This window comes from Drosophila erecta, unplaced genomic scaffold (assembly GCF_003286155.1).
Source record: "Drosophila erecta strain 14021-0224.00,06,07 unplaced genomic scaffold, DereRS2 tig00000126-arrow-pilon, whole genome shotgun sequence".
In the NCBI taxonomy this organism is placed as follows: domain Eukaryota; kingdom Metazoa; phylum Arthropoda; class Insecta; order Diptera; family Drosophilidae; genus Drosophila; species Drosophila erecta.
Genome location: NW_020825209.1, coordinates 252021 through 265647, shown reverse-complemented (window position 1 = coordinate 265647; position 13627 = coordinate 252021). Strand labels below are relative to the sequence as shown.

General features: G+C 48.0%; 5 protein-coding genes across 8 annotated transcripts; 4 read left to right on the top strand and 1 right to left on the bottom strand.

The window, feature by feature from the left end:
- The first annotated feature begins 14 nt into the window (after positions 1-14).
- LOC6555711 (peroxisomal targeting signal 1 receptor) lies at positions 15-1879 on the top strand. Its single transcript, XM_026982192.1, has one exon. The coding sequence runs from the start codon at positions 124-126 to the stop codon at positions 1795-1797; it is 1674 nt and encodes a 557-aa protein (XP_026837993.1). The 5' UTR covers positions 15-123; the 3' UTR covers positions 1798-1879.
- On the bottom strand, positions 1835-2934 carry LOC6555710 (mediator of RNA polymerase II transcription subunit 18). Its single transcript, XM_001982518.3, has 3 exons — positions 2642-2934; positions 2293-2579; positions 1835-2228 (listed from the first exon to the last, which is right to left on the bottom strand). Exons 1-3 carry the CDS (start codon positions 2764-2766, stop codon positions 1987-1989), a joined length of 654 nt encoding a protein of 217 aa, XP_001982554.1. The 5' UTR covers positions 2767-2934; the 3' UTR covers positions 1835-1986.
- LOC6555709 lies at positions 2932-6807 on the top strand. Of its 3 annotated transcripts, none has more exons than XM_026982190.1 (6): positions 2932-3117; positions 3184-4597; positions 4656-4994; positions 5061-5733; positions 5800-6057; positions 6116-6807. In XM_026982190.1, the coding sequence occupies exons 1-6, from the start codon at positions 3070-3072 to the stop codon at positions 6420-6422; spliced, it is 3039 nt and encodes a 1012-aa protein (XP_026837991.1). In that variant the 5' UTR covers positions 2932-3069; the 3' UTR covers positions 6423-6807. The 3 variants fall into 3 exon arrangements, with proteins under 3 accessions (XP_026837991.1, XP_026837990.1, XP_001982553.3); XM_026982189.1 differs by having other exon boundaries at positions 3181-4597; XM_001982517.3 differs by having other exon boundaries at positions 2934-4597.
- Positions 6808-6964: 157 nt separating this feature from the next.
- Positions 6965-9609, top strand: LOC6555708 (coatomer subunit delta). 2 transcript variants are annotated; one of them, XM_015153260.2, is made up of 8 exons: positions 6965-7188; positions 7314-7353; positions 7417-7640; positions 7698-8110; positions 8175-8369; positions 8426-8739; positions 8798-8909; positions 8967-9609. In XM_015153260.2, the coding sequence occupies exons 1-8, from the start codon at positions 7186-7188 to the stop codon at positions 9259-9261; spliced, it is 1596 nt and encodes a 531-aa protein (XP_015008746.1). In that variant the 5' UTR covers positions 6965-7185; the 3' UTR covers positions 9262-9609. The 2 variants fall into 2 exon arrangements, with proteins under 2 accessions (XP_015008746.1, XP_001982552.1); XM_001982516.3 differs by having other exon boundaries at positions 8172-8369.
- Positions 9610-9738: 129 nt separating this feature from the next.
- On the top strand, positions 9739-10878 carry LOC6555707. Its single transcript, XM_001982515.3, has 4 exons — positions 9739-9888; positions 9966-10027; positions 10083-10200; positions 10431-10878. Exons 1-4 carry the CDS (start codon positions 9854-9856, stop codon positions 10516-10518), a joined length of 303 nt encoding a protein of 100 aa, XP_001982551.1. The 5' UTR covers positions 9739-9853; the 3' UTR covers positions 10519-10878.
- Positions 10879-13627: the final 2749 nt, after the last annotated feature.

Genomic DNA, 13627 nt, shown 5'->3' with positions numbered 1-13627 from the left:
GATTCGATAACGGCCGATAAAGAGGTAATCTTTGTGACATTTGGACCTTTGTTTTGGACCTGACTTGGCCCCTTCTCTTATCGCTGTTTGCCCCAGTTACGTAGCATCTCCACTTCGAACACCATGTCGTTTCGCCCGTTGGTCGAGGGCGACTGCGGCGGAGTTAATCCTCTCATGCAGCTGGGCGGACAGTTTACCCGCGATGTTGCCCACAAGGATGAGGGTTATGTGCAGCGGCACTTCGAGCGCGGCGCCCGTCCCGAGGACCAGTTTATCAACGAGTTCCTGGGACAGGTCGCCGCCCCGCCGCAGTCATTTCAGATGGACACTCTGCTGCAGGAGATGAGGGATATAAACATTCACGGGAATCCGCAACAACAGATGCACTCTCAACAGGCGGAACAGTGGGGACAGGACTTTGCCCGCGGATTGGCACCCGCCCTGCCCAACAAGATGATCCACATGCAGGCGCAGCAACAGGACCTGCAGCATGCCCAGGAGTTCTTCGACGAGCCCCTCATCAGTAGCCAGAACTTTCGGCCCCTGCATCGACAGGCTCTGATGCCCATTGCGGCAGCACAGCAACAGGACCCCTTCTTTGACTCCACCATGGAGACTATCATCACAGATCATCTGCCAGAGGCTCCACAGGGGGAATCCCTGGACGACTGGATCAGCGACTACCAGCGCAGCACCGAACAAAAAGAGCAAACCGCTTCCAACTTCAACGAAAAGTTCTGGGAGCGTCTGCAGGACGAGTGGCAGAAGCTAGCCGACGAGAACGAGCATCCGTGGCTATCGGAGTACAACGACAATATGGACGCTTACAAGGAGTATGAGTTCGCCGAGGGCAACCCAATGTCTGAAGTGGAGAACCCGTTTGAAAAGGGCAAGGAGTACCTGGCAAAAGGGGATATACCAAGCGCAGTTCTTTGTTTTGAGGTGGCGGCGAAAAAGCAACCGGAGCGCGCTGAGGTCTGGCAGTTGCTGGGCACTTCGCAGACAGAAAACGAAATGGATCCACAGGGCATTGCGGCACTGAAGCGGGCCTACGATTTGCAACCGGACAATCAACAGGTCCTAATGGCCCTGGCAGCGTGTTACACCAATGAGGGCCTACAGAACAACGCCGTGCGTATGCTGTGCAACTGGCTGGCGGTGCATCCCAAGTATCAGCACCTGGTCGCAGCCCATCCGGAGCTGCAGGCCGAGGGCACTTCGTTGGCTTCGTCGCTGATTGGTCCAAGTAAGCTGCGCGATCTCCAGCAGATCTACTTGGAGGCAGTTCGACAGCACCCGGCTGAGGTGGATGCCGATGTCCAGGATGCCCTCGGTGTGCTCTACAATCTCTCCGGGGAGTTCGACAAGGCGGTAGACTGCTACCAGTCCGCACTGCAGGTGGATCCCCAAAATGCGAAGACGTGGAACCGCTTGGGTGCCAGTTTGGCCAACGGTTCGCGCTCCGTTGAGGCGGTGGAGGCTTATCAGCAGGCGTTACAGCTTCAACCAGGCTTTATCCGTGTGCGCTACAACGTGGGCGTATGTTGCATGAACCTTAAGGCCTACAAGGAAGCTGTGGAGCACCTACTGACAGCGCTTACTATGCAGGCTCACACTAACGCCGCCCGTGAGCTGCCCAATGCGGCGATGGCAGCTACCTTTAGAGGGCAGAACCAGATGTCTGAGTCCATTTGGAGTACCCTGAAGATGGTAATTTCACTGATGGGTCGCAGCGATCTCCAGAGTCATGTGAGCGATCGTAATCTGGCGGCTCTTAATGAGGCCTTTAAGGATTAACCAGTCCGATTTGCAAAAAACACGTTGTCATGCTCTTGTGGTGTCTAAGGTTGAATTTGAGATATATTTCACTATGGTAGTGTAATCATTCCCTCTCGGTTCTTATTTGTTGTATAAATTTGTCTATTTTCTTAAATTTAAGCAATTAAATAACTGTTGGATAAATATGGTCTGCACATTTATTATAAACTACGGCATGCCGCCCAGTCGCTTGTAGTCGATCTTCTCGAGCTGCACGAGAGGCTTTAACTGCTCGGCAAACACTCGCATTTCCTCGCCAACATTCTCCTGCCCCGTGGGCGCCACCACAGAAAGTTCTACTATATAGCTTTGTGAGATTGGTTCGTTGGCCATGTCCTGCTGCTTGCCGGGCACAATTTTAATGAGCTTGGAGACCGTAATCTTCATCCGACCCTTTCGAAACATGTAGCCTGAAATAAATCCATTTGTCACTATGCACTATTTTTTAACTTAAGCGTAATATATGACTCCAACCCTTGGCTATGTACTCGAACTCCAGGCGGAAGCCCATTTCCGTGAGGAATTCCAATATGCCATTGGTGCAGGCGCAGTCCATGCAGCTGCGTACCAATGTGGGCCGGCGCTGATCCACCTCGGGGTTACCTAGGTAGCGCATCTGAAAGGGAGCATCGCGACCAAGGGCTCGGCGCACGCGGAGCAGCAGCGGCTGGTTGGCATTGGGCTGGCGCAGGCTCATGCATACTTCCAGGTCATGAAACGGCTCCGGCGAGGTGTCCACATTGTCGCAGAGTCCCTTTAGTCTGATAGTGGTGAGGTGGTTAGGTGGGTGCAAACGATTCAAATCTGACGTTGGGTCTCCCACCTGTGCATCAAGTGTTCGACGGCGGAGTCCAGGATGGATCCCTGCAGCAAGTACTCCAGGTTGGGAAGGAAGCGGTTGTTCATCGCGTGGGAGAGAGATTCGCGGGCCGATGAAACGATTGCCATTGTTTTAGTTTAGTTTCGCGTTTGGTAAGATATGGTGTTAAAATAACTAAATACACTTTGGATTTTAAGCCGGCTTTGTTATGTTTATGTTTTCGGTTTTTTGCTATTCGAGTGAATTCGTTTCACAAGTGATACCGTTTTAGAGATTTTTCGACGGCTATTAGCTAGATTCCAGGAAATCAAAAGGTCTATCGATATCGATGACTGCAAATCGACGCGCACAAAATATAGGCAAATACGAATTTATTTAAAGCATATTCTTAAAGATTGGTTCACCGTTAATCCCCCAACGACGCCCCCAAAATGGCGGATCATAAGTACAAGCTCTTCAATGCGGTCGATCCGAGCAAAGTAAAAGTTCCCTTCAATCAAAAGTTCGCCAATTTGACGCTATCCTCCCATAAAAAACGACAGCAGGTGTCCCATGTGCCAAAGGATCAGCCAGAAAAGAGGAATTCCCGGGAAATAAGGAATAAGGAACTGTCAGCAGATCCCATGCGTGAAAATGTGGGTGCTCCGCCCTGCGGAGCAAATACGGAACTCGACAATTCCGATTACATGGAAGCCTTGCAGTTGAGCGCCGACGGCTGCAGCCAGAATGTAGACGATGTGGGCGATGTAGAGATACTGTCCGCCGGCATTAGCAATTTGAAAGTGCAGTCGACCAAGCCGGAGATCTCTATTTGCATTTCTTCCACCACTGAAGAGAACATATCCGGCGACGACGACGCCGCCTCCTGCATCACCATATCCGATTCTAGTGAGGATGAGGAAGAACCCTTGCCGCCCGATAGCATGACAGTGAGCGAACGGGAAAGTGTACCTAATCCCGGTCAGGAAAACATACCACCGCCCATGCTCACAACCGAAAAAGTGCAGCGTATCGAGGCTTTTCTGCGCGATGTGTCCATCGAGCGACACGAGATGGAGTGCAATGGCCCATTGACACCACCCCCCCTCTTATCTAGCAAGCGGCAATCCCGTCTAGCTGAGGCAGAAACCGAATCCATGTCGCCCACCGACGAGGACTGGCAACCACCCGTTACCAGGCCGATTTACAATAGCACACAACTGGCGAACGACGATACGCAGGTGAATACCATCTGCTCAGCAGATGTCACTCGATTGGATAGCAGCAAGCGATTGGCAGACGACGAAACAGAGGCGAATACTCTCGGATCGGAGGATCTTGAGCCCACAGACAGCAGCAAGCGTTTAGCAGGCAATGACACCGAACTCAATACCCTGTGTTCAGATAACTCTGGGACTCATGACCAGACGATCCACGACAAGGAGCCACTTCCTGATGAATCAATTGAAATACCGGAAACAAGCAGCGAGGGCGAGCCTACGCCGCAAAGGGCTAGCTCTGGTTCATCGACATCGGAAGAGGATGATGAACACGATTCAATTCAAGTCAGCAATATTAATATTTCAGCAAAGATCAACATTAAAATCAGCATTCCCACTATGGAGTCGAGTTCGGCGGAGGACGAGGATGAGCATTACTCTTTGCCGAGGACCACAAAGTCCCTGCTCAACTCTGAGGAGGTGCAACACCAAGAGCACCATCAGCAAGAGTGTCAGAAAGCAGCCCACCAAAAATCCATGGTGTCTGTGGATAGTGCTTCCGAGGATGAGCAGTTTCTCACCCACGCAGAAAAGCTGCTCAATCAATTGTATGGCAAGTCTTGGCAAACACCAGATGTTATTCGTACTCTAAAGCGTTCCAGTGGTAGTGGGGGAAAGAAGGATCCCCCGAGGCCCATGACCACCGCTAAAAAGAAGCAGCCTAGGCCAGACGAAAGTGTTCTCGGGGACTTTAGCATATGTAAGAACTTAGTTTTAATATCCTCCAACCGTCGAGTGACACGCACTTTTATTCGCAGTTACCAGAGCCCTGCGCTCAAATCAGACGCCTTTAAACTCGACTCGCCTGCCTCCCGTTCGCGCTGTCCAAACAGAGAGACGTCCGCGTACTCAAAAGCCATTGACACGACCGCGCACCAATCATGTGGACGAGGATCGCTGGCGCAAGCTTATAGATTCCGACAGCGGAACAGACGCCTCCGACGATGAGGATGCAGATGCCACTTTCAGTGAAAGCGGTAGTGATAGCGACAGTGCTTCAGGCAAGGAAAACAAGCAAAATGGTGGCGACCTTACTTATCTGGACTTGACCAAAGACGAGGTGGAGGTGGTCAGCAATCCTGACCAGGATGCGCCGTGTAAGAGTTAAATTTGTATTTTATATATTAATTAGCATATCTGAAAGATTGTGTAACTCTTTCTAGCGCCAAAATTGCATCGTCGCCTGGACGATATACTGCGCTCCTGTCGCGCCAGCGTTAAGGCGAAAGTGCCTGTCACGCCTGCGCCCAAGACAAACATTCGTCGTCAACTTTTTACGCCTAACACTGGATTCGAGAGCGATATTCAAGCTAAAGAGATAGTGGACAGGGCGTTGAACTTGGACATGCTGGAAGAACTAGAGAACGACTACCTACCAGGTAGTCTAGTCTACAGGCGAGTGCAGGAGGTAAAAAAGCAGCTTGGCATTGGGCAGCAAGGTCAGGCAACGCCTCAGCAAAGCTCGGTTCTCAAGTTGCTTACGCCGAAAACGGCTCCGCCTAAAACCACTGCACCGCTCGAAACAATCGCCACGCCAAAACCTACTGATCCGCCGAAATCTACAGCTCGCAAACCTAGGAAGAAGAAAGAGCTCTTACCTCTTACGACCGATGGCAAGTGCGGCTTCCTGAAATCCCTGGAAAAACAAGTGACCCGCGATAGGGCGGATAACGAGGCCTACATCTATCGGGAAAACTTCGCAAGGCATAAGGATCAGCTGACCCAGCACCTGTACAAGATGTTTAATGCACAGGTATTCAATAACGAGCTGGATGTGCCCATCACCTGGTCCAAATTGCTGCGCAACACTGCCGGGCGGTGCATGAACAAGCGCAAGTGAGTGATTCTCATAGCTATAACTAGATATCCTCTTTCAACTCGACTTCTATATTTCGTTTACAGACTAAACCAGCGTAGCAGTGTGGTGGAACTGAGCGTCAAAGTGCTGACTACCGCGGACCGCCTGCGTTGCACCTTGATACACGAACTCTGCCATGCTGCGGCCTGGGTGTTCAATGGCGAGGGTGGACACGGTCGGGTGTGGAAGATGTGGGCCCAAAGAGCCAACGATAAGTTTCCCGATCTACCACAGATTAAGGTCTGTCACAACTATAGCATTGATTTCAAGTATACTTACAAGTGCCTAAGCTGTGACAAAGCGTAAGTTTTTCTAAACGAAACAAAGAATATTATTGTAATGCAGTTTTTTGCATCACAGTTCACACGCTCATTCCCGATCCCGCAAGGTGGAGGATTTACGCTGCAGAATCTGTCGGGGACCCATCACACTGTTCCTGAACAAAAAGGACAAGCACGGAAACACCGTATCCACGCCAGCGGGCGAGGCAAAGGGATTTGCTAAGTTCGTTAAGGACAACTTTCAGAAGCACAAGCGTGACAACATGACCGCCGCCCAGGTGATGCGCATTCTAAGCGTGGAGTACGCCAAGCATAAAGGTCAGCCGGCGGCGGAGACAGCGGCGTCGATCGCCAGCCGAGTGGAAACATTGACACTGGACGATTAGTCCAACTAGCAGGGAATTAGAGACAAGAGGCTGGGTTCTCATTGAAGTTTTTGCTTTCTCCTGTTAATGGTGTTGTAAACCATAAATCATTATATTTATATCATAGACAATTTGAAAAACTTAAGTGAGATCTCAGTTCATGCGAAGTCGATACTTGTATATTTTGTTTAATATATTTTTTCTTAACCAAGAAACAAGGTTTCCATTAAAGTTTAAGGGAGATTTGAAACCCAGTGTTCTGTAGCTCGTTTTTACATAGCCGGTGCCGGCTGTCGGTGTTGGTAAAGGTAAAGCTTTGACTCATTACTTTATACAGTGAAAGAGTTTGTTTGTTCAAGAGTTAATATATGCCTAGTACAACTTACGAAATAAATGTTTTGCACAATCTTGAAATTTTCAATTTTAAAGGGTTTACACTGATGAGAACTGAATGGTGTAATAGTCTTAAAAGGACTAGACACATAATTATTTTCGAGATACAGTAATACAAAAAATTCCAGGGTATCCCACGGGCTTATTCTCTTTGGTCAGCGGCGCATTAACGCTGCGTTTCCGCAGTAGCTTTGGTCACACTACCCGCACTCACACAAGGCCACCGTAAACATTTTGTCGCAGAACCGAACACGTCAGCTACGCGGATTGATTGTAAAACAACATTTCTATCGCCCCGCAAATCCGATCCGTAGCAGCAGTTCATCCTGCGCCGTCCGCATCCGATCCGCGAAGTATTTTCCAGGGCAAAAACGTGAAACGCAGCAGCAAAATGGTAAGAGCCCCCGACCTACGCACACACGCACACACAGGCATACACACCTACACGTCGGCGATTTTGGGGCTTAGGGCGAGGGTTATTGTATTCCGGTATTATCACTAAACGTATCCGACTTGCAGGTACTCATTGCTGCGGCTGTATGCACGAAGAATGGCAAAGGTAAGTGGCTTGCATGCGCTTCAAGAAATTAGCCCTTTAGTTAACCCGCAAACGTACACGCAGTGATTCTGTCACGTCAGTTCGTCGAGATGACGAAGGCACGCATCGAGGGTCTGCTGGCTGCCTTCCCCAAGCTGATGACCGCTGGCAAGCAGCATACCTACGTGGAGACCGACTCCGTGCGCTACGTCTACCAGCCGATGGAGAAACTATACATGCTGCTCATTACTACCAAGGCCAGTAACATTCTGGAGGATCTGGAGACACTGCGCCTCTTCTCGAAAGTGGTGAGTCCCGGACTGAATTACACAAACCCCAGTTTTGATCAGCCACAACTCTTGCAGATTCCCGAGTACAGCCATTCGCTGGACGAGAAAGAGATTGTGGAGAACGCCTTCAATCTGATCTTCGCCTTCGACGAGATCGTGGCACTCGGCTACAGGGAGAGCGTCAACTTGGCCCAGATCAAGACCTTCGTGGAGATGGACTCACACGAGGAGAAGGTCTACCAGGCAGTGCGACAGACCCAGGAGCGTGAGGCGCGCCAGAAGATGCGCGAGAAGGCCAAGGAACTGCAGCGTCAGCGCATGGAAGCCAGCAAACGGGGTGGTCCCTCCCTGAGTGGCATGGCCGGCCGCAGTGGCGGCTTTAGCGGCGACGGATTCGGCAGTAGCGGCGTGAGCAGCAGTTCTGGTGCCTCCAGCGCCAACATTGGCATCACTTCCATCGATGTGGACACCAAATCCAAGGCGGCTGCGTAAGTCCTTTCTCTCCACTATTTTATTCAGACTCTGGACTTATTGCTCCGCTTTCATCAGCAGTAAACCAGCTTCCCGAAATGCCCTCAAGCTGGGTGGCAAGTCCAAGGACGTCGATAGTTTTGTGGACCAGCTGAAGAACGAGGGGGAGAAGATAGCCAATCTGGCACCGGCGGCGCCCGCTGGAAGTTCTAGTGCTGCATCCAGCGCTAGTGCAGCAGCCAAGGCAGCCATCGCGTCGGACATTCACAAAGAGAGGTGGGTCTCATCATGATTGTTTAGTTCATTATTAAATGCTAAATACCTATTTTCAGTGTACATCTGAAGATTGAGGATAAGCTGGTAGTGCGTCTGGGACGCGATGGTGGCGTGCAGCAGTTTGAGAACTCGGGCCTTCTCACGTTGCGCATTACGGACGAGGCCTACGGCCGCATTTTGCTAAAGCTATCTCCCAACCACACACAGGGCCTGCAGCTGCAGACCCACCCCAACGTGGACAAGGAGCTGTTTAAGTCGCGCACGACCATTGGACTAAAGAACCTGGGCAAACCGTTTCCCCTCAACACCGACGTGGGTGTGCTCAAGTGGCGCTTCGTCTCGCAGGACGAGTCGGCCATCCCACTGACCAGTAAGTTCACCACAACCACTACTTGCGTCTCGCTCATGTGCTTCTCGCTTTTTTCCAGTTAACTGCTGGCCATCGGATAATGGAGAGGGTGGATGCGATGTGAACATCGAGTATGAACTGGAGGCGCAGCAACTGGAGCTGCAGGACGTAGCCATTGTCATTCCTTTGCCGTAAGTGCAGTACTTGTATAGATGTCGAGGAGATTACTCAATTAATTTCATACTCAGAATGAATGTGCAGCCTTCGGTGGCAGAGTACGACGGCACCTACAACTACGATTCACGCAAGCATGTGCTTCAGTGGCACATTCCCATAATCGACGCCGCCAACAAGTCCGGATCCATGGAGTTCAGCTGCAGTGCTTCCATTCCGGGCGACTTCTTCCCCTTGCAGGTGTCCTTCGTCTCCAAAACGCCGTACGCGGGCGTGGTGGCCCAGGATGTGGTGCAGGTGGACAGCGAGGCGGCGGTCAAGTATTCAAGCGAATCCATTCTGTTCGTGGAGAAGTACGAGATCGTGTAGGCCACGCCGGCGACGCCCACCTAAGTAGTACATAAATATACATAATTTTCCCGGGTCATCCGATGTTGCAAATTATTTTTCCATGTGCGAACTTTAAATATTTATGGCGCAGACAGCTTCTCAGAGCGAGTAATTGATTCCAAAAAAAAAAAGAAACCATCAAAACCAATTACTAAAACTTATTTTGTTCACTCCAAGCGCTGCGTATAACGGTATCAAATAAATTAATTGCAATTAGTTGTAGTTGCCGATTGCAGTGTTTTGTTTTGTTTGCTTCGTCGCATCGCTACAATTGAAGTAATTTGTATGTAAAATGCTATGAATAAACCATCTACAATATATACCAAAGTGCATTGTTTCTGGATTGTTTACTATAAGCAAACGTTACACATTTTTTTTAAACTGAAACCCGCATAATAAATTTGAGTCACGTTTTCCAATTGGTACCCACTGTACATGCATTCCAAGCGCCCGGCTTGTTGGTATTGCAGTCTTCTCGGCGAACGGTCACACTGGTCATTGTTTTGGTTCTGTTCTTGCTTTGTTTTTTCAGTGCTCGAGGTGTTCTACGTCGCGGAATAAAACATCGCCCATGGAGCAGCAACTGGAGAAGGTCTTAGCGGAAATGTAAGGATCCTCGATCCGTCGATACCAGTGATTACTGCACGTAAAGCATAATTTAACATAACATAACATATTTGCAGCGCCGCACGGCAGGACACTGTGGGAGCTCTGCTGTCCAATCGCCAGGGACTGTGTTTGGGCAGTAAGTATCGATGATTAACCAGGGGACATAGCATAAAGCCGATGCATCTTTGCAGCCAAGGGAGACATTGACCCGAACGTGTCCGGCATCGGAATGGCCATTTCCGAGCAGGTGGCCAAACTAGAGCCTAATGCCACGGCTCCGGCAACGATTTGCCTTTATAGCGGGAACAAGTAAGTGGGAGGAAGGATCTAACATGGCTTACCTTGGTGGAGGTATGCTTGGGATTCCGGGCTCCATTTGTAATCGAATAAGACGAGTTCTGCAGCTTTAGGTGCTCTTATTTTGCCCCCATTCACGTTGTGTTGGCCTCGACCAAGTGTAAAGACCTTTAAGATGTTGGAATCGTCAGCTTTCAAAGACAACGATTTAATCATTTATTTATTCATTTCTTTCCTCACAGACGCTGTGTCATCCAGAAGGATGGCGAGATCACGGGCGTTATCTTCAAGCAGCAGACGGGTACATCGGCGACCGCCACCAGCAACTAACAAAAGTTGGGGCCTCAATCGCAACTCTCAGGCCAAATACGCAAGTCAAGATACGGATACAAAGCTAGATACAGATACATATATCTTCCAAGTCGCGCCCGCTTCGCTCGATTCGCCCGATGGCAGCGCCTGTTACATTTGTCTCTCATTCTAACCGATAACCATAAGCATTGTTTTGTACGACTCGCATAGCATTAAGCATTACGGATTACGCATTAAGCACTGCTGTTACTTGATCTTATTTGTCTTAACCAGTCTAGCGCCATCAACATGTACATACATAATGACTTTGTACGATTAAGCCCCAGAAAGTGAACACACCATATACACCAATTAAATTTATAGCGATGAAGCAAGCCAGCTAAGAGCTTTTGAACTTGGCCACTTACTCGATTTTCCAACGTAATTACTCAATCATAACGGCTTGGTGTGCTTCGTGCTGCAGTTTCTTGCACATTTTCCGGGTTTGCATTTCGGGTTGGGTGCGCCGCATCGAGGAAATGACGGCGCCCACGTCATGTAAGTAGTTGTACACAAAGGTGGACGTGGGCATGGCATGCTGCATGCAACAAGGCGGTAACATTGCAGCGGTATCAGTAGTGCCAGCAGACAAATTGCAGCGCATTCCGCAGCTCACGAGCCATGCACAATACAGTCGAACCTCAATGGTGCCGGCTGACTCAATTGAAGAGATTGTTTGCTTAAAACTTCGATAACTAATCGCAATGTTAGTACATTTCCATGCGAAGTCCTTGTTGATTGGCATTCAGTTTAACAGAATAGTTGCTATACCTTCGTTGGCTTTGTAAGGTTTTTGCTGTAAGTGGAAAGCAGCTTTACACGAGAGGGATGGCGTCTGAAATCTACCAGAGATCTCCGGTCTCCGATCCCTTGTTCCATGCTTCCTGTGCTACCGCCGCGCGGAGCAGCTCGTTTGGTTGGCTTTGTGCCTCGGATATTCAGGCACATCTGCTAGGTAAACCCACTCTGTTTGTGCCTTGTGTCTACCTGTTGCAGCCTTGAACTTTCACCAGGGGCACTGGCGACCCACGTGTGGCGTCTAGGCCTCCGTCGTTGCCTCTTTTTCGTTTTTTTTTCCATCTCTGTGGGTGTTTAAAAGCTGCGGCTGTGCAAGGTAAACACCACAGAGACAATAAAGTTGATAAAACATGACTAAAACAAAATATGAACACCGAAATTGGCACCAAGGTGCGTTTGTTTAGCCGCCGCAATGAAGCCTTCAACTTGAATTAAGCGTTCAGTTGGATGGATCCCCATGTGACCACTGATGACCTATCTCCGTGTTTGCTTGCATCCGTCAGATATGGAGAACCTCACTTAAAATTTTCCCGCTTCCGAAACCTTATTACCCATACGCAGCGTTGCCCCAAAAAACTGAAGGCATTACAGAAGTGTTCAAATTTTTTAAAATACACATAATCTACTTTTACAGAATGCCGAATGCATCGAACATTAACCCACATCTTTCGTGCCCATCACTGTGAGCGTCACTTTCGTTTTTATAGAACTGAAAGCACGACGAGGTAAAACTGGTTACCTTTCCCAACGAAAGTTCCCCAGCGAGATGATTCACGTTGCAGTCGAAGAGAAATTCCATAGTACGGCGCTGCATTTTTCACATACATAGCGGAATCTGACCTGATCCACAAATAAGAAACACGCTACCTGATTCATTAACGACTATTAAAGATACGAGAAACAATGAATTAAATAAACAAAGAACCTAACTGAAAGGTCAATATAATAAGCAGCTACAGTAACCACAATAATGAAGTAGTAACAATGTTCAGGAATATTAGGCCTTACAAAATAATCAGTTTTTTGTTCATAAAAATATAAGGAATTATCCAAGTATGGAATGTCATACCTCGTTGGACTCGTAATAAAATTCCCCATCGGATGGCGTTCAAGGATTAAAATGTTAAATTTTGGCCATTTTTCGTAAAAAATTATGATGTTACCCAGTTAAGAAGCAACATTTGGCCAAACATGATTTCCTGCCCAAAACCGATCGGTTTTTAGTTCATAAAAATAGAAGGAATTATCCAAGTATGGAATGTCATACCTCGTTGGACTCGTAATAAAATTCCCCATCGGATGGCGTTCAAGGATTAAAATGTTAAATTTTGGCCATTTTTCGTAAAAAATTATGATGTTACCCAGTTAAGAAGCAACATTTGGCCAAACTTGATTTCCTGCCCAAAACCGATCGGTTTTTAGTTCATAAAAATAGAAGGAATTATCCAAGTATGGAATGTCATACCTCGTTGGACTCGTAGTAAAATTGCCCATCGAATGGCGTTCAAGGATTAAAATGTTAAATTTTGGCCATTTTTCGTAAAAAATTATGATGTTACCCAGTTAAGAAACAACATTTGGCCAAACTTGATTTCCTGCCCAAAACCGATCGGTTTTTAGTTCATAAAAATAGAAGGAATTATCCAAGTATGGAATGTCATACCTCGTTGGACTCGTAATAAAATTCCCCATCGGATGGCGTTCAAGGATAAAAATGTTAAATTTTGGCCATTTTTCGTAAAAAATTATGATGTTACTCAGTTAAGAACCAACATTTGGGCAACCTTGATTTCCTGCCGATCGGTTTTTAGTTCATAAAAATAGAAGGAATCATCCAAGTATGGAATGTCATACCTCGTTGGACTCGTAATAAAATTCCCCATCGGATGGTGTTCAAGGATTAAAATGTTAAATTTTGGCCATTTTTCGTAAAAAATGATGAGTAACATAATGAGAAAAAAATGTTGAAAAAAATTAATTTTTGGAAATTCCTGAAAAAGTGAAAGAGGTCGATAGCTATGGTAATAAGCTGTGAAAATCATGATCACCAGACATTTGGAACGTCATGGCTCGATTTCGGGTGTAATATCTCATCTTGATCTCAGGTGATTATGTCATGGGCAGGGCGACCAATCGCCGTCTCCAAACTCCCGCGGTCGATGCCAACTATCACGTCATCGTGCATATGCTGTGCATGATCTATAAAATGGGAATTGGGATCAAATATAACTTCATTGGGGAACTTCGGACATCGGCAATCGACATCGGTAAGATTGAACTGGGAGTATAG